This window comes from Cryphonectria parasitica (assembly GCF_011745365.1).
Source record: "Cryphonectria parasitica EP155 unplaced genomic scaffold M406scaffold_2, whole genome shotgun sequence".
Taxonomy (NCBI): domain Eukaryota; kingdom Fungi; phylum Ascomycota; class Sordariomycetes; order Diaporthales; family Cryphonectriaceae; genus Cryphonectria; species Cryphonectria parasitica.
The window spans coordinates 5,010,788-5,035,249 of NW_024468910.1; the positions used below are offsets into that span (position 1 = coordinate 5,010,788).

The 24,462-nt window shown below is 53.2% G+C and overlaps 5 protein-coding genes across 5 annotated transcripts; 4 read left to right on the plus strand and 1 right to left on the minus strand.

The window, feature by feature from the left end:
* M406DRAFT_75748 (uncharacterized protein) lies at window positions 1-2,047 on the plus strand (the record flags this gene model as incomplete). Its single annotated transcript, XM_040925896.1, has 6 exons — window positions 1-279; window positions 405-571; window positions 689-863; window positions 954-1,241; window positions 1,291-1,539; window positions 1,835-2,047. 6 exons carry the CDS (start codon window positions 1-3, stop codon window positions 2,045-2,047), a joined length of 1,371 nt encoding a protein of 456 aa, XP_040780225.1.
* Window positions 2,048-8,520: 6,473 nt separating this feature from the next.
* Window positions 8,521-9,712, plus strand: M406DRAFT_327650 (uncharacterized protein; the record flags this gene model as incomplete). Its single annotated transcript, XM_040920240.1, has 2 exons — window positions 8,521-9,264; window positions 9,650-9,712. 2 exons carry the CDS (start codon window positions 8,521-8,523, stop codon window positions 9,710-9,712), a joined length of 807 nt encoding a protein of 268 aa, XP_040780226.1.
* Window positions 9,713-11,408: 1,696 nt separating this feature from the next.
* Window positions 11,409-13,560, plus strand: M406DRAFT_350128 (uncharacterized protein; the record flags this gene model as incomplete). Its single annotated transcript, XM_040922529.1, has 2 exons — window positions 11,409-11,456; window positions 11,831-13,560. 2 exons carry the CDS (start codon window positions 11,409-11,411, stop codon window positions 13,484-13,486), a joined length of 1,704 nt encoding a protein of 567 aa, XP_040780227.1. The 3' UTR covers window positions 13,487-13,560.
* A 2,643-nt stretch (window positions 13,561-16,203) lies between these two features.
* M406DRAFT_109332 (family 90 glycosyltransferase) lies at window positions 16,204-19,789 on the plus strand. The gene is made up of 4 exons (XM_040915349.1): window positions 16,204-16,435; window positions 16,502-16,560; window positions 16,657-16,898; window positions 17,001-19,789. The coding sequence occupies exons 1-4, from the start codon at window positions 16,407-16,409 to the stop codon at window positions 19,659-19,661; spliced, it is 2,991 nt and encodes a 996-aa protein (XP_040780364.1). The 5' UTR covers window positions 16,204-16,406; the 3' UTR covers window positions 19,662-19,789.
* A 475-nt stretch (window positions 19,790-20,264) lies between these two features.
* Window positions 20,265-22,690, minus strand: M406DRAFT_327653 (succinate dehydrogenase; the record flags this gene model as incomplete). Its single annotated transcript, XM_040920241.1, has 6 exons — window positions 20,265-20,484; window positions 20,563-21,786; window positions 21,860-22,188; window positions 22,271-22,355; window positions 22,481-22,521; window positions 22,655-22,690. The coding sequence occupies 6 exons, from the start codon at window positions 22,688-22,690 to the stop codon at window positions 20,265-20,267; spliced, it is 1,935 nt and encodes a 644-aa protein (XP_040780228.1).
* Window positions 22,691-24,462: the final 1,772 nt, after the last annotated feature.

Consider the following 24,462-nt stretch of genomic DNA (forward strand, 5'->3'; position numbering starts at 1 on the left):
ATGCAATACAGTTACATTTTCAAACAGATTTTATCCTCTCAAGATATAATATTGGGTATCAAGAGGTCCCCCCCGACACTGTTCTCGCGCCCTCATCTCGTCCTGAAGACGAACACAGCCAGACTGTGTCGCGCTCTAACGAGGCCTCGCCTCTACAAAATACCCACTATTGCCCTTCATTCGAGGGCGTACGGGACAACATCTCCAGAGGACTTTTGGCGAAAAGTGCCTGTATACGAACATGTAACCGCTAAAGACTTCCTCTCTCATCGATGGACGGTAAGGGATACTGAATGTCTTTTTTGGTTGCACCCCTTTACTCATTTGCAATACCCTTTTCTTGATAATGTCACACAGTTCTGAAGAGTTACTTGGCTTACATAGACCTCAAAAACAAACCATAGAAAAAAAACATTGTCTCGGGAAAAGAGAGCCTTTTGGAATTTCTAAAGACTGTCATACCAGGCGAAATCCCATATGACAAACAGGGCTCTAGAGAACAGAGCAAGGAAGACCTATTGAAGGATGTGGCTGAGGGTATTGAAGCCGCGGCGATGGCTATTCGTATCACGTCAGTCGCTTCTCGACCATGACCATGTATTCACTACTCGGATAGTCAAGAGTAGTTATACACACATACAAAGAGAAAGAGAGAGGGACAGCCTTACTGACATATCGAGAATGACAGGCCATATATGCTCAGCCGTATCAACTGGCAGGATCCTCGAAGCGATCCAATCTTCCGACAATTCATTCCTCTAAAGTCCATCATGCTCCCCGACCACCCCACGTTGGCGTTCGACTCGTTGAACGAGATGGCCGACTCTCCGGTGTCAGGTCTGGCGCACAGATATCCAGATAAGGTTTTTTTTTCCAAAGTCAGCACTGAACATTACTTTCTCTCTCTCTCTCTCTCTCTTTCTCTCACCCCAAAACAAACCCTCACAGTGTAGGAACAACGGCTGACTCCAGGATTTCTGTACACAGCCATCTCCGAGTGCCCAACCAACTGCGCCGATTGCACGCGCTACATTTCAGTCGGCGAAAGCACCAGCTGCGTGACCAAGATCAAAATCAAGCCTAGCCGGACCCGCTGGGACGCAGCCCTCGCTTACGTCGCGGCCACGCCCCAGCTCCACGACGTTGTCATCTCGGGCGGCGACACGTACTACCTGCACCCAGAGCACATTCAATCTATCGGCAACGCGCTCATCAAGATGCCGCACATCCGACGGTTTTCGGTTCGCGTCCAGGGGTCTCGCCGTTGCGCCTGCACGGATGCTCGACCAGGAGGACGAGTGGGCCAGCGCCCTGATGCAGGTCGCGGCGGATGCGAAACAGGCGGGGAAGTCGGTGGCGCTGCACACGCACTTTAACCACCCCGAGGAGATCTCGTGGGTGACGGAGGCGGCGGCGCAGAGGCTGTTCGAGTCGGACCTGGTGGTGCGGAATCAGAGCGTGCTGCTGAGGGGGATCAATGATGATGTCGAGACCATGTCGACGCTGATCAGGAGGCTGGCGGATAACAATAACAATCCTGTACGTTTCTGCGCCTGAGAACTTGTTTGTTGCGTGCTTGCACCACCAACCCCGCTTCCCCCCCCCCCCCCCCATTCACCCCCTCTCTACCTGTCCTGCTTGAACCTGCATCTTGAGGAGAGCAGTTTGAGGAAGCTGACGGACCGGTTCGTGGGTCGCGATTTATGTTATGTAGTACTACGTCTACCAATGTGACATGGTCAAGGCAAACGAGCACATGCGCACTCCGCTGCAGACGATGCTGGACCTCGAGGCGCAGATCCGCGGGACCATTGCGGGCTACATGATGTCGTAGTTTGTGGTCGACCTTCCCGGCGGCGGGGGCAAGAGGCTCGGGTGCTCGTACGAGTCATATGACCGCGAGACGGGCATCTCGCGGTTTGTGGCGCCTGCTGTCACGGCGGAGGGCGCCGGCGGGAGGGGGAGGAGGAAGCCCGAGGTGTTTGAGTATTATGATCCTATCGATAGTACTGGTCTCAGCAGCACTGGGTTTGGTGGACGAGTGTAGGAATTGGTAGGCGGTAGGAAGTCTAGTCCATTCTTTTATTTATTTTTTTCCCCCTTCCTTTTTGTTGTTGTTGTGGAGGAGTGTTGGTTTGATTCACTCATGTCCATGCACCGTCTGTCATTACCGTCTAGGAAATATCTTCTTCAAACCTCTCTATGAGGTTAAAGTAATTGACAAACAGACACCAGCTTGTAGTTGAAGCAACCAGTGGCCCTCCCAAACTGTTTTCTTGGTGGACGGCATCTTCTTTGTCAGAACCATGTAAGATGATTGGCCAGCCTTACGACCCTCCCCAGCCCTCACACCCAAACCCTAGGTTACCCTGTCCAATATGTAAAGTCGCATGTCTTTAACACCATGGCAGGATGCAAGCAATCTGCCTTGTAAGCAATTGTCCTTTATTTCCGTGATCTAATTTTAAGAGATAAACAGTCCCACGGGACTTTAGAATCCACACCCATTGGAAGGAGAAGGAGGGGGGGGGGGGGGAAAGTCGTCAATCACCACGCCATCATCATTTCCCTCTTTGACCACTCAATCTGACCAAAACTGCCCCCTTGGTTTGGCTTCCCTTCTACGAGTCAAAGCCCTGGGAGATACTCGTCCGGGACACGACGCGACACGAGAGGGAAATCTCGGCAGGGATATTGCGACAGTCATGACTTGGGGCAGAAACAAGAACAAGAAAGCCAAGGGTTGGGGTGTCAAGGCCATTGTGCCTCCCATCATACGCCCTCCATAACTGAAACCTGCTGAAGCCCGGAGGTTTTTTTTTTGTTTTTGGTTTTGTAACAAGCTTAGCTGTGTTGTGTTGTCGCTGGCCCTGCTCACTTCGTACACCTTATCATTGCTGGGTTACTCTGTGAATGGTGGACAAAGAACCGACAAGAAAAGGTACGTACCCAGCGCAACAATGCGCTCGTGTTTCTCAGCGAAAGAAGCGTAGTCGAAATAGTCTGGCGGGCGATCATCGGATGACACGAGGTCGCGTCGGGATGGAAGATTCCGGGTTGCCCGAAGTAGGTCGGATGGTGAAGGTTAGTGTCCGACCGTGCAGAATTGTCCATCTTCAGAAAAGATGCCTCCTTCGTTTTGTGTATTCGAATATGTCAATATTTCTTGTCTGTCTGCGCGCATAGGACTTATTGTATGGCCTTGCTTCGAGCCAAGGGGGAAGGGGGGCCAAGTGAGCATAAGATCTATGCAGGCCAAGATTGTCGATGAGTTTGCTGTGGATGCATGCACTTACATAGTACAGTAACAAAAGATGGGGGATGTGGGGATCTAACTTTCCTACAGCACATACCATCATTGCGACGAGCATCGTCGTGCAAGGGACTGTGTACCGCAGACACATCATAGAAACGACGGACATATGGACGGACCATCACAGACCATGTTTGCAGCAGCTGATATTGTCGGACATGCCGGTTTGGTACGCAGTAATGGATCCCCGTGGCACCCTGGATGGGGGGTGAAGGGGCCGAAGAGGACCCAAATCTCTCCTCTAGTAGGTCAAGCGAAAGAGCGCAGTCCGCGATGCGACCCTGGCGTTTACCCTCTGCGATACTCTAGATCGACATGACGGTACAGTGCCGTGTGTGCGGCTGGTGGTTTTTCCCTTTGCTCTGCCTGGCGTTGCTGGCTTTCACACCATTCACCACAGTCGGCGAGACTACCTTCTTTTCCGGCATTGTCCACTGGGAACAAGAAACAAAGGAGAAAGGCAACGCCGCCTCCAGGGATCGGACGCAAACAAATGTCACATAGAGTGCTGGCGTCGTCCGTCAATCAAGCACCAGGTAACGCCATTCGGCACATTGTTCGCCGGCTGCCCAAGGCGTGGGGTTTTCATCGACATTTCCTTGGATGTGACTACGCAAAATAGAACAGGTTCCAGGTTCTCCCGATGAGATTTCAGGGAGATCCAAAACATTCCGAATGGTATCTGCGCTGACGTTACATTGCTCTACAAGCCACGCATCGTGACGACGGGACGTCGGATATGGTAGGCGGCGTTCGGAAGAGGGTGTCCAGATTTCATCTTCATCGTCGGCCAGGCTGCCTTGCAAAATACATACATACATACATGTCATTGCTGCACAAAATAAATAGAGTCTTGTTTCATACATAGATGCACACTTTCCTTTAAGAGTGAGTGTTTGGCTGCAGGACCCCATTGCGGCAGCTTTCTTGAGTGCTACCGTGACATTGGGTCATCTTCTTTTCTTGCGGCTATGCACCCCGGAAATTGATCCCGGGCTCTTTTTCTAGAAGGTCGGGTTCATTCGACGCGTCGAGGTTTGCATCAATAATGGAACGTTAGGGAAGGGGAAAAAAAATAATGGCAATAATAATAATAAAACAGGGAAAAGAATAGAAGAAAGGAATCAGGAAGAAAAGGACTCGGTACCATGGAACGTCGGCGTGCGCGCACATTGACTTGCCCTCTCTCTTGATGGTCTGGCTCGTGGACCAAAGCATCAAAAGAAAGAAGACAGCAGCTGGAACGTACGGCCGTAGAGCACCGGTGGTGGTTCCAGTAGTGAGCTTCTGTTCCTGGAAAAATGGAACCCCCTGGCCCCCCCTTTCCAAACATCTCACCGACTGGGCGTTTCTGCCTGCCTGATTCCTCTTCTATGTATATCGAGGTACGACTTTGCATGTCCTGGTTTGGGTATGGTCTGCAGAGACCAAAGGAGTTCGTGCTGACAGCACACCAGACAAATTATTGTTGTTTTCATGGCTCTCTCTATTCTCTCACAGAGAAACAGACGATTTTGGCGCCCGCAATTTCTGGCGATCATCTCTTTCGGGCCCCGATGTGCCATATTACAAGCCTATCATGGTACACACAGCGGTCGAGTCGCATAAACGCGTTGTTCCATCCCTGCACGCCACTATCACATTTGCTTTTTTTTTTGGTATTCCATGGCCTGACCATTGTCGAATCACGACCGTGTTCGAGGAGGTCCCCAGCATCCAGGGCCCAGCACTATCACGTTATGAGCGAGCCAGTGATGGACGCCGTCTTTGTTCTCATGTGGAACTACTGCAGACGCCCCCCCCCCCCCCCTCCTCCTCCTCCTCCTCCTCCATGGGGCTGTGGGTTGTTCGAAGACAGCAGCAGCAGCAGCAGCAAGCAAGCAAGCCACAGCCGTTTCCTGGCAAATCACAATGCTTTGTTCTCTTAGCTGCGAAATCTCTCTTCCTCCCTCTTGATCTCTCTCTTCCTTTCCCCTGTTTATCCCCTCCCCCTTGCCCTTGCTTTCCCCACCGGCCTCTTCCTTTGAAAAAGGGTCCAAGCAGCTGGAGTTTTAGTGGTAGTGGGCCCTGGGGAGGGTCCTTCAGTGGACTGACACTGCGGCGAAGTCCCCGAATGCTTTGGCCCAGCTGCTCTTTTCAGGGCCTGATCCCAGGAATCAGGCACAAGGGGCAGAGAGAGAGAGAGAGAGAGAGAGAGAGAAGCTGCCTAGTTCCTTTGGGGGAGGTTCCGTCCTTTGGCTCATGGAAGTTTCCATGCAGCAGGCCCCGGACAAGACGTATGAGAGGACAGAGACCCGACTTTTCCGCTGTGGGGCCAACATACAGACACCCACCTACCCATCCTAGCAGGGCCAGTTTCAGGTGTTGGTAGCGGTCGATGATTCCCCGTCGTAGGGCAGTTTAGCGCCATTCCATTGTGTTGCGTCCGATCTTATTCACTCTCCCCCCCCCGGGCGGCGAGAAATCACCTCCATTGGACCTGCTCTGTTCTGCTCTGCACTTAACATAGACATTAATTGGTATACTATGTCACAAGTCTGGATCTCAAGGGCCATTAGATAGGGTTACACTGAATTTCACAGGGTATGCATTGCGTATGTCTGTATGCAAGACGACATGTGGAATGTGACCTTGTCCAAGGGGGCCCAATGCTACTCTATTGCAGCCAAGTGCCGGAGCTTCAACCCCTTCCAACGAAAGGTGTATGTATGTCTGTGTGAGACGACGACAACGACAACAATAATGATGACTCTCTTATCATACATTGCAGGAGCGGAGGAGAGTTAGAACTGTGGCTGGCAGATTGATCATCGGCAGCTTGCAGGCTTTCTCTTGTGACACAACCGAGCACAAGTTGTGAAACGGGTAACAATCTACGTTTAACATTCTATATTGATACCTCCTCATCTGGCCCTGCACACGTGTTCTGTCCTCCCCGTCCTGTTTTGTTCCAGATACATGAGTGTATTTCACAATTGTTTTGCAAAGTGCTTGTGCGGGTTTGATCACTGGACAAGACACACACCGCCTGTCTCTTGGTTTTTTGGTTGTGTGTGTGTGTCTCGCGGGAGATCTGCATTGACTGAGGCCTGTAAGCCTCTGTGTATCGTCTCCTGTGTCTCGTCTCAGATGGAAAACAAGAGTGAGAGGAAGAGATCAACAGTAAGAAGCAGAACAACAAGAAGCACAATTTCCGCAGCCTGCTGAGTTCTTGGCAGACTAAACCATGGCTGGGCTTGAGTCTATCTTGTTTCCCCTTACCTCTTTACGAGCGAAAACTACTCCGCTGTCCGAGCAATCGAACGACAGAGCTGTCCAGCAGGGTCCAGGCCGTGAACAAGCCTTTTTTTTTCTTCTTTTTCGGCGGGCTTCTGTGAGGAGCTCATCGCTCATCCCTGGACACAATAGTGTCTCTATCAGCCTCTTTCCTGTTCTCTCTTAAGCCGACACACACGGTGGATAGTTCCCAAGATGGAGGATCGACTTTTTCTTTTTGCCTCTCTTGTTGTATCCTTGGCAGCGATCTTCTTCCCCTCCTTCCCCCTCAGTGCTGTATCCATCTGCCCGCCGCCCTGCCTTGGGATTCTGTTCCTGTTCCTGTCTTTTTTTTTTTTTTTCTTACATAGAAGGAGACACGACCTCTTACTGGCACCACGTATCCTATGCGTAAACACGAAGGAAGCGGGAGTGTGGGCCGGCGAGAAAAGGCGCCCGCCCGTCTGCCTTGACCGCAGGCACGTACGCACGCATGACTAGGCCCAGCGCGCTCAAACCAACCAAACAAGCAACAAGAAAAAAAAAAGAACCACCTCAACCTACCCACAGCAACCCTTTTTCCCGTGTTTGCGTCCACCTCTTGCTCTTGTCGCCCTCTTCTTCTTGTCGTCAAAATAGAAGGAATCTAGGCCCTGACACCAGAGTAGGTTGTCCTTCTCCTCGTCCTCCTCTCACGGTCCACCTCCCATTCTCTTCTGAGCTAGTCTTCAGCGCCGCCCCGTCGCCAGGGAATTGACTCCACAACGGAGAAGAAGGAGACCCCCGGGCAGGACTGGGTGCTCATCAGAAGGGGAAAAAAATCGGCCCAAGCCACTGCCAGATTTGATCCCTGTAGTGTACATTAGTAGTATCCCAAGCCCTGGGGTTTCAGCAAGCCATGTTGCATGGCATGCACGCTTGTTTGCCCAGTCCAAAGAAGCTCCCTTTTCTTATTTTTCGTTTTAATTTTTCTCTCTTCCGCACAAGGGGACGCGCCTCATTCGGCGACAGCGCTTGACTGGGGTGTTTTTTTTCCTTCTCTCTCTCCTCTTCTTGACTTGGGTTCCGCACGTAAAGTACCACGTCACGGTCCCTCCCCCCCCCCCTGGCACGCACCATCGCCCAAGGGAGAGCCTGCGCGCGCCTATTTCCCGACTACCGTGGAGATCCTTGAGGGGAGAATGGAGAGGAGGAGGAGGAGGAGGGTGCCTGGGCATTGTTCACTTTGTCCTTGTCCCGTCCTGGGGGTCCTGTTCCTGGTCTTGTTGATGAGATCGTTTTCCGGCGGTGAATCAAAAGCAACTCGAGATCCAGATCTACACGCTGATCCGGACCCGCCGCCTTTGCCTTTTGCTTTCTTGCCCCCGTTCCTTTCCTATCCATCGTCACTACCAACCACATGCGTGTATGTGTGTGTGTTTGTGTTTATGTTCTCTTTCTTTCTGTGAAAGTTTAATTCTCGACAAAATACAATCTGAAACCACACCGAAAATCGCCCTGAACAAGATCTACAAGCGAATAATCGTTGGTGCCAGAACCGGAGAACAGGACGGCTACTTTCTTACCTACCTACGGACCAAGAAGAGGATTCCAGGCAGAAGACTCTCAACTTTGGTGTCGTTTGAAAATTATCATCATCACCACTGTCAACTCAGGAGGACAGTCTAGACAAGACACCACGACATCGAGGCCGCAGAAAACAGAATCGTCAATCGACAAAACGATTCGAGCGATATTCAGCAGTGCGAGACCCTCGATTCATAAAACAAAGCTACTGAACACCGCCCCTTTATTTGTGTTCGTCTTATACACGAAATATCCGTTGGTTGAGGCTGTTCAGTCGGCATATTTTATCCCTCGACTCTCGTCATATTCCCCTTAACATATATCACGTCGAAACGCCTCCCTCCCTCCCGGGGTGAGAGAGTGGCTCGGTCAACCTGGCGCCGATGATGGTGTCCAAGCCCACCGAGTCCGTCGGTAGCAGCAGCAGCAGCAGCAGCAGCAGCAGCAACAGCAACAGCACATTGAGGTTGAGCCCACCAGATTACCCACCGCCTTCTACCTCCCACGGGTTCACATCCGCAGCAGACGCCAACATGAAGAACGTGTCGTGGAGGCCGAGGTCAGCACCCCGGACGGGCAGCCACAATACCTCCTCGTCGAGGGCACCAAGTCCGCTCCTGTTCTGGACCAAGAGAGGGGCCAGTAGCGGCCAGCCACAGGCGCCACAACAACAACAACAACAACAACAACAACAGCAACAACAACAGCTACAGCTACAGCAGCTACAGGCCATCGAAGCTGCAGGGGCCAGCAGGGTGAAGGAAGTTCATGATGCCGACTGGCTCGCGGTGATGGAGCACCACCAGCAACAGCAACTTCTGCACCGCCAGCAGATGCCGAGGGACAGCGAGGACGCCACATATGTCGACAGCGTGAGCAACCACCTGGGCAAGATGACCCCGATACCACCGCCGATGAGGTCCGGAGCGAGAACGACAGACGGCCAGAGCAGTATTCTCAGCAGGAGGAGAAGGGACATAATGAAGGAGCTGATGGATCGGAACGGGACCGGTTCCGAGAGCCTGGCGCAACCACAAGAACAACAGCCACCACAACAAGATGATCAACAGCAACCACCGGCCATCACGAGGGAGGAGTACGAGGCCCTGCCTCTCGCGATCCAGAGAAAGGTATGCTTTTGAGGTCCTTTTTTTTTCTTCGTCTTTTCCTAGCACACTTTTTCCCTTTCAATTCCTCGATGCAATCACCGTCCATGCCATGACGTCCTTTTCCTTCTTTTTTCTGGTTGATCAAATACCCCATTCATCTACATGGCTTCCTCTTTTATCGATCTCTGTGCTCGATATGACGCTGGATAATCAAACCGTACTCTTTTTTCCTACCCATCGTCTCAACGACAGACATGGTCTGTCTGTCTGTTCGTCCGTTCTCCCTTGTTAGTTCATGAGAGAGCGTCAACAGTGGATGCAAGCCCCCCCTGTCTGGTCTGCATGGAAGCACACATGGAAGGCCTGCACTCCACACACAGCCTCTCTCCGTCTCTTCTCTCCACAGCACATTGCAGCCAGCAGCCGAGTCGGCCTAGACCTGCTAGGAACGCAAGCCAAGCGGCCATGAAAGTTTTTGTGATGAGCTCCAGAGATAAGGAGACAGCCAGGGCGAAAGAGAGCGCGGCAGTACCCTCTCGAGAGAGGGGAGAATGAAAGAAGAAAGAGAAAAAAAAGGGCAGACTCAGCCAAAGAGAGGAGAAAGATGAGCTACTACGCGTCAGAGACGGCGGTTAAGTCCCGGCGTTGGAGCCTCCTAGGGCCTAGTGAGCCGTAGCTAGGAGTGTCAAGTTCGAACCCAGCAGTCCGGGACCGGGGCACAGAGTACAGTAAAAAAGCGACCGCCGGGTGAGAGACAAGCTGAGGCAAAGAATCAGAGACAGAGTCAAGAACAAGCGTTCCTGGACTACACAAAACCGGGGTAAGATTGGGTGTGATCCACCTTCTGGACTAGACCCAGCCTGGCAGAAGATTCGCCGTATTCCTTCCCGGAATTGCCCTGTCACATGTGGACAGCTCCTCCTCGCCCCCTCGCTCTTTGCTCTGGTTGGGTTGATGCCAGTGTCGTTCCCTTTTCACCGGGGTCTCTTTGTGTGGATCCCTTCCCAATAGTATCACACAGAGCCGCTCATCGCTTGCCCCATTTGTGATGAGAAAGAAGAAGAGACAGAGATGAGAGAGACAGGGAGGCAAGGGGAGGGAAGCAAAAATAGAGGAAGAAAAAAAAAAGAAAAAAAAAGAGGGGAGGGAGTTGTGCGATTGAGCAATGTCGACGAAAAAACCCTTCTGTGGATGGGATGGACCCGACAAATACTTTACTCTTTCCATTCTCTATATCGTCGCCTGAGAAGGAAGATCCTCTTTTTTTCTTCTTTTGGGTTGAGGATTTCTTGGTTGACAGGGACGTTGGGCGTTTAATTGTCTATCATGCATGGTCCCAGAGGACGATCATCATCATGCTCGTAGCCCTGGTCCTCATGCGTTTTCATGCTCTTCTCTTTACATACCCAAGACCCCTCTGACTCTCATTTTTTTTCTTCTTTTCCTTTTGGTATTCCCTTCTTCTTCTCCTTTCTTTTCTGTCATCCTTTGTGTTTTTTTTTTGTTTGTTTTTTTCACCTTCTTTTCCGCCGGCGCTTTCTCTGGCTCCAAATCTGCACGCATATGACAACAAAACAAGCGGGCTTCCTGCTTATCTGTGGCGTCGCGCACGGTCGGAACAAGAGCACGGAGACTCTTTTCTCTCTACTCTGCTTTGGCTAGTAGCACGTGGTGAGCCTAGGCCTCCCCTGCCTCTTCTCATCCTCATTCTCGTTCTTTCTTTTCCTTCACTCCACACAGGGGTGTTATCGTGGGTCTTCCCAAGTCTGGTGTGTCGGTCGTGTTTATTCTCCGTGCATTATTGGCACACTAAACTCATCGGGCGCTCATTGTGGCTGCTGCAGTGCAGCTGTGCTGCCACAGCTCTCCCCCTGATCTCCTTCTCTCCTCTCTCTCTCTCTCTCTCTCCCCCTCCTCTTTTCTCGCCTAGCAGCGCAAGGATGACGGACCACACACCAAATCATTCCATGCTCCATGGAGCAAGGGGATCATCAATCATTTGCTGCAAGTCCGTTGCTACAGGCGCTTGGCAAGTGGCCAGTGGCAGTGGTGGTGGAGAAACGAGAAGGAAGGAGGGACGAGAAGGAGGAGCCTTCCCCGGTGCACCACCCAATTAATGCTCGCTGTTGCCATGCGCGCGTTGGCGTTCCAGGCATAGCCATGCAATGCAGTCAATACCCCTGGACAGCACACTTGGGGGTAGTGGTACCCGTGTTCCTGCATGCGACCGTCTCTGCATATGACAACGCACCACTTTTATTTTTCTATGCTCTCACTTTGCCCCTCTCTTGTCTGTGCCGAGCCCGAAGACCAGCAAGCCATTCATTCACTCTGCTCATTCATTCATCACACTGACAGGCCGTTTTCTTGGGTCCTGTCTCTGTCCTCCTCAGGTCATCCTATTCTCCAATGCCCCATACTTCTCTCTCTCTCTCCCCCCCCCCCCCTCTTTATCTCTCAATTCTAATTCCCTGATTGTCCTGTGTCATTATCGCCTTGTTGCGTCACATCTTGAATTGCCAAAGAGGATTTTATAGCCAACAATCGTCGTCATCTTCTGTCACTAACCCTTGCCCACCTTTGACAGTACTTCTCGGCACTCGAACGACTTCGTTTCGCCCAAGAATCAGACGAGGTCGACCGCATCTATAATCATTACGACTTGTCGTCCGTCAATCTGAAACACAGGAAACACCGGCAAGCTCTCAGCTCGCCCGATACCCTCTGGGCCACACCAGGAGCAAAGTGCCGCGACTCATACTTCACGGCCGTCTCAGACGACTCGTGGGTCCTCAGCTACCCGGACAAGGTCAACAAGGCCGAGCTCACGAGGGAGGAGCAGGTCAGCCTGGTCAAGCACCTCCGAGCGAGTGTCATCCTCGACGCAGCCAGCGTGGCTATCGCGCGAGCCCACCACGTCAACAGCAACGAGGCGAACCGTCTGCCCACCCCGGATATCGATCACTCCACAGCAACCCTCTCCTCCAGGACGGGCAGCCCCGACTCCATGTTGACCAGCGCAATGACCAGCAACCAGGACGCAAGCGGTGGTGCTGGTGGTGCTGGTGGCGCTGGTGCTGATGTCGACAAGAAGGACGGTGTGAGGGAGAGCCTGTATGACAGCATCCGATGGCTGGACGAGGATGGCGCCTTGGACCTGGGGCTTGCCCTGGACGACTACCACGCCAACCTGCGCGAGGAGATCGCTCAGAACGGCAAGAATAGTCGCCCTTCGTTCCGGCGCCGTCTGTCCATCTCCAAACGCTCCTTTGGCCGCACCTCGCTGTCGGGCCGGCCAGACACCAAAGTCCCGCCCTCGCCAATGCGGACCCATTCCCTCGAACAACAGCAGGAGCAGCCGCAGCACATCAGCAACACACAGCGGCGGCTGTCTCGAACCCTCTCCGTCATGAACCCGAGCAGGCATGCCCACTCGGGATCCACATCCATCATCGACCCCTCAGCCACCCACTACCAAGACCCCGAGGCCCGGCAGAAGCTGCGGGCATACCTCTCGTCGCCAACAAAATTCGACGAGGCTGTCCAATTCGGCTTTCCGGCCACGGACTCGCAACAACAGATGTCCACGACGACGAGCGACAGGAAAAGGCAGTCCAGGCAAAGGCTGAGCCCAGCAGCATCGTCCGAGAACATGCGCTCGTTCCTCTACTTTGACGGCGACGAGGACGACGAGGATCTGAGCGACGACAACGACGACGATGACGACGTCAGCAGCGTGTCAGACCCAGAATCCCCCAGGACCCCCCAGATGGGCGGCCTGATGCCGCCGCCGGGCCACCACCCTCCCACGAGGACCTCGACGGACCCGCTGCACCTCGACAGCGGCCATCACCGGCGGGTTCCCACCGTCGTGTCAAAGCCGATGACGAGCGACTCGCACGCGCCGAGCAGCCTGGCCTCCAGAGAGATGACGATGCGCATGACGCTGACGAGGCCCGACCTGCGGGCCAACGAGGAGCTGATCTACGGGTGGCGGAACCAGGCTACCCAGAGCGCGTATATTGCCCCTGGCCGCCGGTCCCAGTCGGCCCAGCTGACCCGCAACGACGTCGCCATTGTCAATGGGCAGACGACCACGGCGTGCTGGAGCAGCCAGGGTGCAGCCGGCGACGAGAGCAACGCGGAGAAGATGTGGGCCGTCGTGGACCACTGGAACACAGAGACGGCGGCGGGCGACCAGAACGTGGTGAAGAGGTTCTGGAACAAGGTCAAGAGGACCTAGTGGGCCATCTACCTCCGGTGGCCCGAGTGTATCTGGCCGTCATCGGACTTGCAGCAGAGCAATAGCGTCTCGTCTGGAGGAGGAGGAGGAGGAGGAGGAGGAGGAGGAGGAGGAGGAGGACACTGCCAGCATCCTATGCAGAGGTGACATGGATTCGGTGTTCTGGTTGTGTGTGTGTTGAAGGGACAGACACAGTTGTGGGGTTCTTTCTCGAGAGCCCCAAGGTCAGGAGAGCTTATGCGTTTCATCGCAGCTATATTTTAGACTACATGTCATCAACTCAAGCGTTCACGTTTTGTTCCTTTTATTTGATTCTTCTGTGTGCTTGTGTGCCTGTGTGCGTTTTCATGTCGAGATGCAATCTCTCCACTGGGGGTGGTGGTTTCTACCACTCGTATTCTTTCTGCGTAGAGTCCTGCTAATGAGGTTGCATCGATGAAAGGGTGACACTGACAAGTCAGTCTAGTTAGTACTGAAGTATACATACTGTTTAGGTGTCTGATATACGTACAGTACGACGCCGCCACCACCACCACCACCACCACCACAACACGGTCTGACTGAGCGACGGGCCGTTATGATTGGCGTCCCCCCGCCAACTCAAATGATAGCATGCCGTCAGCCAGCATTTGGGCATGGATACAGATAGATGGATGCATGCATGCATGCACGCCTCTCGGGAAGCATTACCCCACGGTGATTTGTGATGTGTGGACTATTGTATGTATTGAGTGGGCTTGTGGTCGGAGGCTTCGACCTGTGCCCCGCTAGAATGAGGTACACTTACCGTAGTGCATATTTACTACTCGGGGATTCGCTAACTGTACTGTACTGTAGTTGGATACAACCATTCGTCCTCCCCTGCCACCTTGTATATACCCCCACGGTGCCTTCACAGGACTTACTGCCGTAAGACTTGTGAGAGATGATGGGCTTTGGTTTGTGAATACGTTATTGAGGAAAACACACACAGTAGCAGTCAAAAGCCCAGCCGGAAAGGACCCCGCGACAAAGAAAGTGTCAAAACGCCCACTCACGACGACCCGCCGCCTCCTCGAAGGTCCTTTCTACCCATCCCAAACCCGTCGTAGGAGCCAAGGTTGTACAGCGGTACGGGCCACTTTTTTCCCAGAGCACCACCACCAACTACTGCTTTTCTGAATCCTAACGGTTGCGATACCCGAGGTGCCTTTGGCTGTTTCCAGGTATATTGTGCGTGATGATCCATTCTCCTCAGGAACCTTCTCTCCCCCACCTCCCGCATTACAGTATATAGTAACTAAAAGATGACATTGGGAAAGCCTAATCAATTTAATTGGGGGTCCCCGGGACAAGAGAGAGAGAGAGAGAGAGAGAGAAGTTGAGACATGGGGGATGGGGGATGGAACGGCTAAATGGGCTGGCTGGGGGGTTGCGGATACCAATCAAGTTGGGGCGCGCGCATTTTCCCATGCAGTCAGCAAAAAAAGGACAAGAGCCGTTTTCCTTTCCTTTTCCGCGTTTTTTTTTTGTTATTCTTTTTTCCCTTTTTTTTTCTTTTTTTTTTTCTCTCTTTTTTTCTTCTTCCCTCCAACGCGAATGTGGGGAACTTTTTTTTTGTGTGTGTGTATTACAATAGAGTAAGCACCCCTCCTCCTCCCTTGGTCTAGGACAGAATGGACTGGGGGGCTTTGTCAATCGTGATCTACAGCCTTTTGGCTAGAGGGGGCACAGCGAAAAGGGAAGTGAATCCTGCAGGAAGGCGGAAGAGGGGGGAGGGGGGGGGGTTTCGAAGTCAGCCCTCGGGTGAGCATAGGTTGGGGTTGGCTTGTACAGTATTTTTCTTCTCTTCAATGCGTTTTTGGACTTTTGTGGCTTGGCCTCTTTTTTTTTCTTTCTCTCTCTTCTCTCCACTGGGGCTGGAAATGTGATAACCCCCCCCCTCCCCCCGGCTTCCCCCGTCAGTGATTCAAGGCTCTGTGAGTGTGTATCACTGCAGTTAGCCTATCCTGTCTAGTACCAATTTTAAACCACCCCCCCCCCCCAAGCTCTGCCTAAATAAGAACCAACCAAAAAGACCGCTGTATCCCATCTTCAAGCGCTGTTCGCTTGTCAAAACCCCTTCCCAGGCAGGGGGGCGGCCCGGGGGGGGGGGGCCCACGATCTCAAGCTGTGGAACCAGACTAGCCGTCATTCGCTCAGTCTAAAGAGAGAGAGGGGAGGAGAGAGAGGAAGGGGGACGCTATGCACAGAGAAAGAAAGAAAGAAACCTGTAAGAAGAGGGGAAACGGAAAGGAAAGGAAGAGTAGAAGAGAAGGGGAGAAAAAAAAAAGATGGGTCATGCAAATCTGTCTGACGTAGCGTTTTTTGGTCGCTCCAACAGAAGAGAAGAATGCTCGCTGGGGCTGCATGGCTAGGCTGGCTGACTGTCTCTTGTGGCAAGGCAGCAAGCAGGCACACGCCCTGGCTGCGAGCGGGAGGATTTTTTGTTGAACCCGCCGCGCTAAGAAGTTGCTATCTACGTAAGTAGGTATGCAACAGTATGTGTTTTTGCTCCGATCCTCTCAAGGCAGGTTTTTAATCCTACTTCTGTGTCAGCAATGTGGCGTGGAAGGACTTATCTGACACGCTTGTGCCTGTAATATGTGATTCACTTCTCTCATCTCTTTCAAAGCGTGTGTGTGTGTGTGTGTGTATCCTTCTTCTTCTTCTTCTTCTTCTTGTTCTTGACTGATGTTCGATTTTGTTCTGGTTTGTTCGTAAAATCTGGGTGTGTGTTTGTCTGTGTATAGTCAAGTCAGCCCTCTTGGCAAGCTATTCTATTCTACATACTATACAACCACTTTTACACACCTATTTTGAGGCTCGGGCCATGTGCTAGCGCCGGCTGCCCATTCCTCACGTTGCATATGTTGCAGGAGCCTTTATTTTCTTGGCCGTGATGACCATGGGGGGATCAGGTTCATTATTGTACGTCTTTCTTTCTATCGGTTTTGTCTGGTGACATGTACTTAGACTGACGTTTGGACATTGTAGTGTCTTCCTCGTAGGGACCTTGTTTCTCTCGTCGCGATACTACACAACCTCTACACTTGGTAAGTACTTACAAGCTTGATGAGAGGCACCCATTTTCTCCAGGAGTCATGTCCTGTCATATCATGTGATAGACCTCCCGCTGACACTGACCTCAGAACGGCCCATCGCCCTCTCCGCCCTCACCCTCTTCTGGACGGCCCTCGCCCTCCTGTTCTATAGCAGATGGCACGGCGGCAGCGAGCGCATCTCGACTGCCCACCACGTGCGCTCGTATTGGCGGCACCGATCCATATGGGGACTGTCGCAGACCCTGGCCATACCGGCTTGTCTGGTTGCTAGAGCTTTTTTCTTCCGCCAGACGTTGTGGTGGTCACAATGTACTGTTCCGGGAGCACATGTGAGACTTGATCCTGCTTGGTTTTCTATTTTTTTTTTATTTTTTTTTTTTTTTGGTGGAAGGGGAGAAAAGTGTGACTGTACTGACGGGGCGTTGTTGCAGACCTTCCTACTTACCCTTGTTCTTGTGGCGGAACGATATCTCCCCCATCAGCAACGAGATGAGGTAGAAGAAGAAGGCTACATGCAGCTGGCGACATCCAAGCTGTCGGCGAACTCTTCTAGTGCAGTTCCCCCCTCCTCCCCTTGGGCCAAGGGTGCCGAACAGACGAACCATCATGAGCCAGACCAACGTCCCAGTCTGCAATACATTGCCTGTGCCGTGGCCTGGGCCTTCCTGGCCAGCCGCAGCCTCGCCTCGGTGCAGACCTCCACCGGAGCGGTGTGCCCTGCGAATGCAGCGTGGCTTGGTGTGATGCCGCAGTTGGCCACCCTCGGCCTCGACGCTGTTCTTGTGCTGCTAGTTGCGAGGAGGTTACGATGGCACCAGCAGACCAACACAGAACCAGCAGCAGCAGCAGTCGGATCATCCGCCCCCATCTCCAACTCCAGCAGCAGTAGCCGGGTGAACCTGGAAGGGGACTTCCTGGTCGCAGCAGCCGTCATGTGTCTGCTTCTTCTCCTCTCTGCGCCCAACTCAACCTCAAGCTTCAGGGAACTCGTAGCAGCCCCTTCGATCCGTAGTCTAGCCCTGAGAGAGTTGTTGCAGGACAGCATCGCCACCAGCCTCGTGCTCCTCACCGCCATAAACCTCCTGGCCCACCACATAACGGCAAGCACCCTCTGTCTCTGCAGCGGAGCCGCCGTCGTTGCATCATTTCAAAATTGCTGGCTCGCACTCGAGCGCGGCGCTATCCACCTCGCACCCCACTCTACCTTGTGGCCTCTGACCGTGGGAGCCCTGACGATCGGGTCTGTGGCTCTGCTAGGCCGCGAGGCGACGCGTCTCGACGGCGAGGTGTTGAGGTTGTCGGCAGGAGACAGGATGGACCACAAGAAGCGGCTGATGGGCGCCTTTGCGGGCATGGTCCTGTTTCTCTGGATTGGCCTGGTGCGGCTCTCTTTGGCCTCCTCTTCTCCCGATCTGGACGTGCACGCCCTCATCGCGTCCGCGCGTAAGGCCTCTGACACGTGGATTTCCGCCGCCCACCAGAGCCAGACTCTTCACGAGGCCGTGGCAGAGTATAAGAACCGGTACGGCATACCTCCTCCGCCTCACTTTGACAAGTGGTACGCTTTCGCGACCCAGCACAACTCTCCCGTGATCGACGCCTTCGACCAGATCCACTCCGACCTCCGACCCTTCTGGGGCATGTCCCCCGGCATCCTGCGCGCCCGGACAAGCCACCTCATGGAACAAACACACCTGGGGATGGGTGGACTCAGGATACAGAACAAAACCATCATCCTGAGCGACCTTACGCCTGGGACCCACAGGTGGATGATGGAGGGCTACCGTGCCATGATGGAGCCCTTCGTGGCGCACCTCCCGGACATGGACCTGGCGTTCAACCTGGACGACGAAAGCCGGGTCGTGATGACGTTCGAGCGGTACTGGGAGCACGTGGCGGATGGGGAGCTGGCGCGGACGAGGCTCGCTCGCTCCAGGGATGTCGGGCGGCCTCTGCGGTCGTCATTTAGTGCGGAGGTTTGGCCTCCTTGGTCGGATGCGTATCTGCACCTCACGCAGGATGATCATCCGCCGTTTTCCGAGTACTTTTCGGAGCGCAGTAGGCTGCCTATCTACGATACCTTTGTCGTGCCGGCGTGTCCACCGTCCAGCCCAGCGAGACGGTACAGGTGGACAGACAACGCAGTCGTCTCCTCTAGCGCCCGAGGAGGTGATCTCTTTACGTCTGGCGACAACATCGCAGACCTATGCAATCGCCCCGACCTGGCCAACCTCCATGGTTTCCTTCTCAACCCAGGCGCCTTCGCCGTAACCCAGCACGCCCTGCCCATCTTCAGCCAGGCCCGCGCAGAGGGCGCCTTCAGCGATATCCTCGTCCCCAGCCCCTGGAACTTTGTCGGCAAGGTCGACCTGGACCCGTCGGCGCGGGACCCGGAGTGGGCTGACAAGGCCGATGTGGTGTTTTGGCGCGGGTCGGCAACGGATGGGTACGCCAGGGAGGCGACTTGGCCTGGTTATCTGCGTGCACGGTTTGTTAGCATGGCACGGTCCTTATCTTCATCGTCGCGGCCAAGCACAGCAGCAACAACAACAACAGCCAACGTCTCCTTCGTAGGCGCCTTTTCCCGCTGTGACGTGGCAGACTGCCTCGCCGAGACAGCTACCTTCTACGGCGCCTCTACCGCCGAGCCTACCAGTGGGAGCATAGATTTCCAGGACCACTGGGCTTACCGCCACCTCATCGACCTCGACGGCGCCGGATTCTCGGGTCGTTTTCTGCCATTCTTGCGTAGTAAGAGTCTGGTGTACAAGGCGAGTCTGTTTCGGACCTGGGCAGACGAGAGACTGCATGCGTGGTCTCATTATGTTCCTTTGGATGTTAGTCTGGGCGGGTTTTGGGACGTGGTCAAGTTTGTGAGCGGTCGTGACACTGAAATAGCGGGAGAGGGAAACGGAGAGGAGGGGATGGGGAGCTCTAGTATGTCTCTGGCCGAGTCCATTGCGGGAGAGGGAAGGAACTGGGCGCTTAGGGCGCTGAGGCCCGAGGATATGCAGGTGTACATGTTCCGCCTGCTGCTCGAGTGGGGAAGGCTCCTTGACGACTCTAGGGATCAGCTAGGCTTCAGTGCATGATTTGGGAAAGGGAAAAATCGAGTGTAAATAGAATGTTGGATATCAAGATACCCATGATAGATAGTGAGGCATACGTACTTGCATACATGCACGCATAAACATACATAATGAGAATGGAAAACCACATGAAAATACAAAGTCAAGGATTGCAGAGACCACGTCGATAAATACCGCACCCGTCACGCGATTGAATTCAAGATCACCATCAACTCCATTGGCTACGGACATCACCATAATCTCTCACACCAATGTGTGTGTGTGTGTACACAACACCAAAAATGGCATTACAGGGGATACACGTCCTTCTTCATCATTGAACTCCACCCTTTCTTTCACGGCCTTGCTTTCGTACTGTGACCACTTCTCGGATAGGTAGAAGACCTCAAAAAAGCTCTTCTACTCTCGATAATCTCACCCCGCCAAATGTTGTTTGCACCGACACAAAGGCCCACCGTACGTGCTCGAGGTCTTGTGCTCGTGTGGGTGCATGAGCGATGTCCAGGGAGTCCCCATTTCACCGTTCTTCCCATTCGTGCCAACTTTCAAAGTCTACTTTGGTCTCACTGCACTCTTCTCTCGTCTTCGCAAGATAGCATGCTTGTTTTAGTACACACGCTTGAACGGCGGCACGGCCTTGCACTCGGCCTCGTCGAGGGTGTGACCAATGACGTTCCTGTAGCCCAGCTCGACTTTGCCGTGTGGCTTCTTCTGGAATGACAGCGTGTGCTTCATCCAGTTATCGTCGTCACGATCAGGGTAATCCTCACGGGCGTGTGCGCCACGAGACTCCTTACGGTTAGCAGCAGAGACGGCAGTTTGTGTACTATATCAGAAAACCCAAGTTAGTCGATAGGTCCACGAGCAAACCCAAATCTCAAAAGTCCACAAGGGTATTACTCACGCGCAGGTCAGGAGATTTCTCAGCTCCAGCGTCTCGACCAGGTCCGAGTTCCAAATCATGCTGCGGTCCTTGATGCCCACCTGGCTGAATGTCTGGTCGACCTCATTGATCTTGCGCACACCCTCGTTCAAGCTCTCTTGCGTCCGGAACACGCTGACTTCCGTCTGCATGGTCTTCTGCATGGCCAGGCGAATCTCGGCCGTGCTCTTGGGCCCGTCCGAGGTTCGGATCTGGTCCAGGGTCTCAATGGACGCAGCACCGGCATCCGCACTGATGGGCTTCTGCTTGGCACCTGGGGTGAATTTCTCCGAGATCGTGTGCGCCACAGCACGGCCAAACACGACCAGATCGAGCAGGGAGTTAGCACCCAGGCGGTTGGCACCGTGGACAGACACGCAGGCGGCCTCGCCACAGGCGAACAGGCCAGGCACAACCTTGTCTTTACCCTGCTCGTCGACAGTGATGACCTCACCCGTGTATCGCGTGGGGATGCCGCCCATGTTGTAGTGCACAGTGGGCAGGACGGGGATGGGCTGCTTGGTAACGTCAACACCGGAGAAGATGCTGGCCGTCTCCGAGATACCGGGCAGGCGCTCGTGGAGAATCTCGGCGGGCAGATGGCTCAGCTGGAGGTAGATATGATCCTTCTCAGGGCCGACGCCACGACCCTCACGGATCTCCATGGTCATCGACCGAGAGACAACGTCACGCGAGGCGAGATCCTTGGCCGTGGGCGCGTACCGCTCCATGAACCGCTCACCCTCCGAGTTGAGGAGGTAACCACCCTCACCACGTGAGCCCTCCGTGATCAGACAACCGGCACCGTAGATACCCGTGGGGTGAAACTGGACGAACTCGAGATCCTGGTTGGGCAGACCAGCACGAGCGACCATGGCCATGCCATCTCCCGTGCACGTGTGCGCAGACGTGCAGCTGAAGTACGCCCGACCGTAGCCACCGGTGGCCAGGACCGTGTTGTTCGCCATGAATCGGTGCAGCGTTCCGTCCTCCTGATTGTAGGCCAAGACACCTCGGCACTCGCCGTCCTCCATGATCAGGTCGATGGCAAAGTACTCGATAAAGTAGTTGGTGTTGTGTCGGAGGGACTGGCCGTAAAGGGTGTGCAGGAGTGCGTGGCCGGTTCGGTCGGCAGCAGCGCAGCATCGGTACGCTTGTCCGCCCTTGCCGTACTTTTGGGACTGACCACCAAAGGCACGCTGGTAACTAAAGAAGCCGTCAGAGGGATGTTGGGCTCACAAAGCATCTACATGAGGAGGAAGGAAGAGCGGCTACATACATTCTTCCGTCCTCGGTTCTCGAGAAGGGGCAGCCGTAGTTCTCGAGCTCGATAATAGACGCAGGCGCCTCGCGTGTCATGTAGTGAATGGCGTCTTGGTCGCCCAGCCAGTCGGAACCCTTGACCGTATCGTACATGTGCCATCTCCAGTCGTCCTCGTGCATGTTCCCAATCGCGGCGTTCACTCCCCCCTGTGCTGCAACAGTGTGACTTCTCGTTGGAAAGAGCTTTGAAACACAGGCGACGCGTTGTCCGGCCTCTGCAAGGCCAAAGGCAGCTCGAAGACCTGCGCCACCAGCACCGACAACGACAACATCGTATTCATGGTCCTGTGTGAAGTCCAGTGTTAATGGGTTGTGTGTGCGTGCCGCTGGAAGGTCTTCGTAACCAGGTTGGAAAGACTCGACGTACTATAACAGGGTACTTGGTGCTGACGAAGGGAGACGCCTCCTTCGCGCGTAGAGGCTGGTTTGCGAATATTCTGGCTGTAGGACGGCTGTATTAGCATACAGGGCACGCACGACGCTGCAGATGAAGAGGGCGAAGACACGGTCTTGTGATAGTGATGGTGGTGGTGGTGGAGGAGCAGGCGGAGGAAGCGGAGAAAGAAAGCGTATTTACCTGCTGCTGGGGTCGAAGAGAAAGCCCTTCTTGCCTGTGTCCTAGGAAGGCGCGGCAGCTGTTAAGTCTCATCGTCAGTACTTGGCTCGCCTTGAGAGGGGTAGAGGAAAAAGGTTCAATTTCTGGCAACTGTGCCTGCTGACACGTCGAGAGGAGGAGAAGAAGGCAGCTTACAGTCGCGAGCCTCCTCATTGCCATTGTAGAGGCCATCGTGGGTCGTGTATCCCAGTGTGAAGATCAAGGAGAGCAGTGTTTCAATCCAGGTCCAGAAGCACAACCTCTCGTCCTGCAAGTTGGTGACACGGTAAATCAGCGGCAAGTCGGGAAGTGGTTTTGGGTAACGAAGTTGTCACTGTCTAGCTCCACGAGGATCGGAACTGCGAAAAAGCCAGCCAATCAGATCCTGCTTATTGAATCGTGTAGCCGAGGCGCTGGGGCCTTGTTGCCGATGCTGGTGGCCCGTGCTTTCCGGGCACCCCCTGGCCAATTGATGAATCATAGGAGGCAAAATGCCATAGAAAGGGTAGGCAAGTATAGCAGACTGTGACTACTAGTCCAGACCAGATACGATCCTCACGGTGCTTCGGGCATTCTCAAGATCGGGAGGACATCGAATTAGAGTCCCAGGTCGACTACACATTCAAATCCTGGCATGTAGTTTATCTGTCCATCTTAGTTACTGCCAATTGCATGTGAACGCAACACAATCATGTAAGCACAGTGAAAGTTTTCTCAAAATACAAGAAGGCTTTGCCAGTGTTCATGCTGTGTACAAAGCTTTACTGTATTTTGAGAAAAATTTCGCTGTGCTTACAAGTATTTCACAAATATTTCTTTGCAATAAGAAATTTTCTGCATAGTCAAGCTTGTCATAGTAGAGCTTGGGGAGGAAAAAGGTCCATTGTAACTATAATAATACCTTAACATAATTTGTTCCAATTGAGATGCGCAAACTTGTGATGGTATACTAGGTATGTCAAACACTGGCAAGAGCTCACAGATCAAGATAAGCAGACGCAATCTGGAAAAGTTCAGCAACAGCCTGACTTTCTATTGAAACACCATTTCCTAAAATAAGAAAAATGAGGAAACCTGGAAGACAGGTAAGGAAAGGCCAAAAGCGAGCCCATGACGTCTCCTTCTCGTATTATAAACCTTTTGGATGTTTAACCAGTTTCAATTTCTGACTCTGAAGCAGTCAATCGGTCTTGCCAACGCCTTGCTTCTTCAAGCACTCCTTGCTCTGGGCAACTTTGCAGGCAGCTTGATGTTGAACAGCGGCTTCGAGATCTATCCAATACTGAAGCAACGTACTGTCTCGATATCGACGTTATATGGAATTGAATTATTTCCCCTCGGGTCACGCAGGCGATTCATCAAGGGGTGCTTCGAAGAGAGGAATAGCAGCGTCGTATTTGTGTGCAGAGTGGACAGCACAGTAGCGTAGAATTGGTCACCCTGCATGTGAATAATGTGGAAGGCAGCCAGGCGGGCAGTGTCTACGTATAGGACTATGAATTTGCACTAAGAGAAATCAGAATCTCGTACCTGTAGAGGAAACAAGGCTCCGTTCTCGGACTTCATCGATTTTATGATAGCTCGGGAGCAGAGAATGACACCCTCAAATGTAAATTCTCAGAAACATCTAGCAGAGAAGGAACAAGGCTTGACAAACCATGAAGCATGACCTTAAATAACGACAACATTAGCAGAAGGGGAAAAGAGAGGTCCCGAGACTTCAAGCTTTCAGAGTGCCTGCATGTGGTTATCTAGCAAGACATTCGTCGTGAACGCTTGCTGGTTATAACGTGGTCGACGAAATAGCAATTGATTTTCCATGTTCAAAACATTTTGTTCTAGCGAATTCAAGATGTGACGAGAAATGATGAATTAAAGAGTAAGGGGGTTGTTGAGATGACTGGTAGTCAAAAACATTTTACCCGGTTTGATATCTGACACTTTATTCTAGCGGCCATTTTCTG

Bases quoted from the DNA above. Each gene is read 5' to 3' on its own strand.
- M406DRAFT_109332 (XM_040915349.1), top strand. From the start codon at position 16,407: ATGACCATGGGGGGATCAGGTTCATTATT. The intron at 16,436-16,501 runs GTACGTCTTTCT...TGGACATTGTAG, and splicing joins GGGGGATCAGGTTCATTATT to TGTCTTCCTCGTAGGGACCT. The intron at 16,899-17,000 runs GTGAGACTTGAT...GCGTTGTTGCAG, and splicing joins GTACTGTTCCGGGAGCACAT to ACCTTCCTACTTACCCTTGT.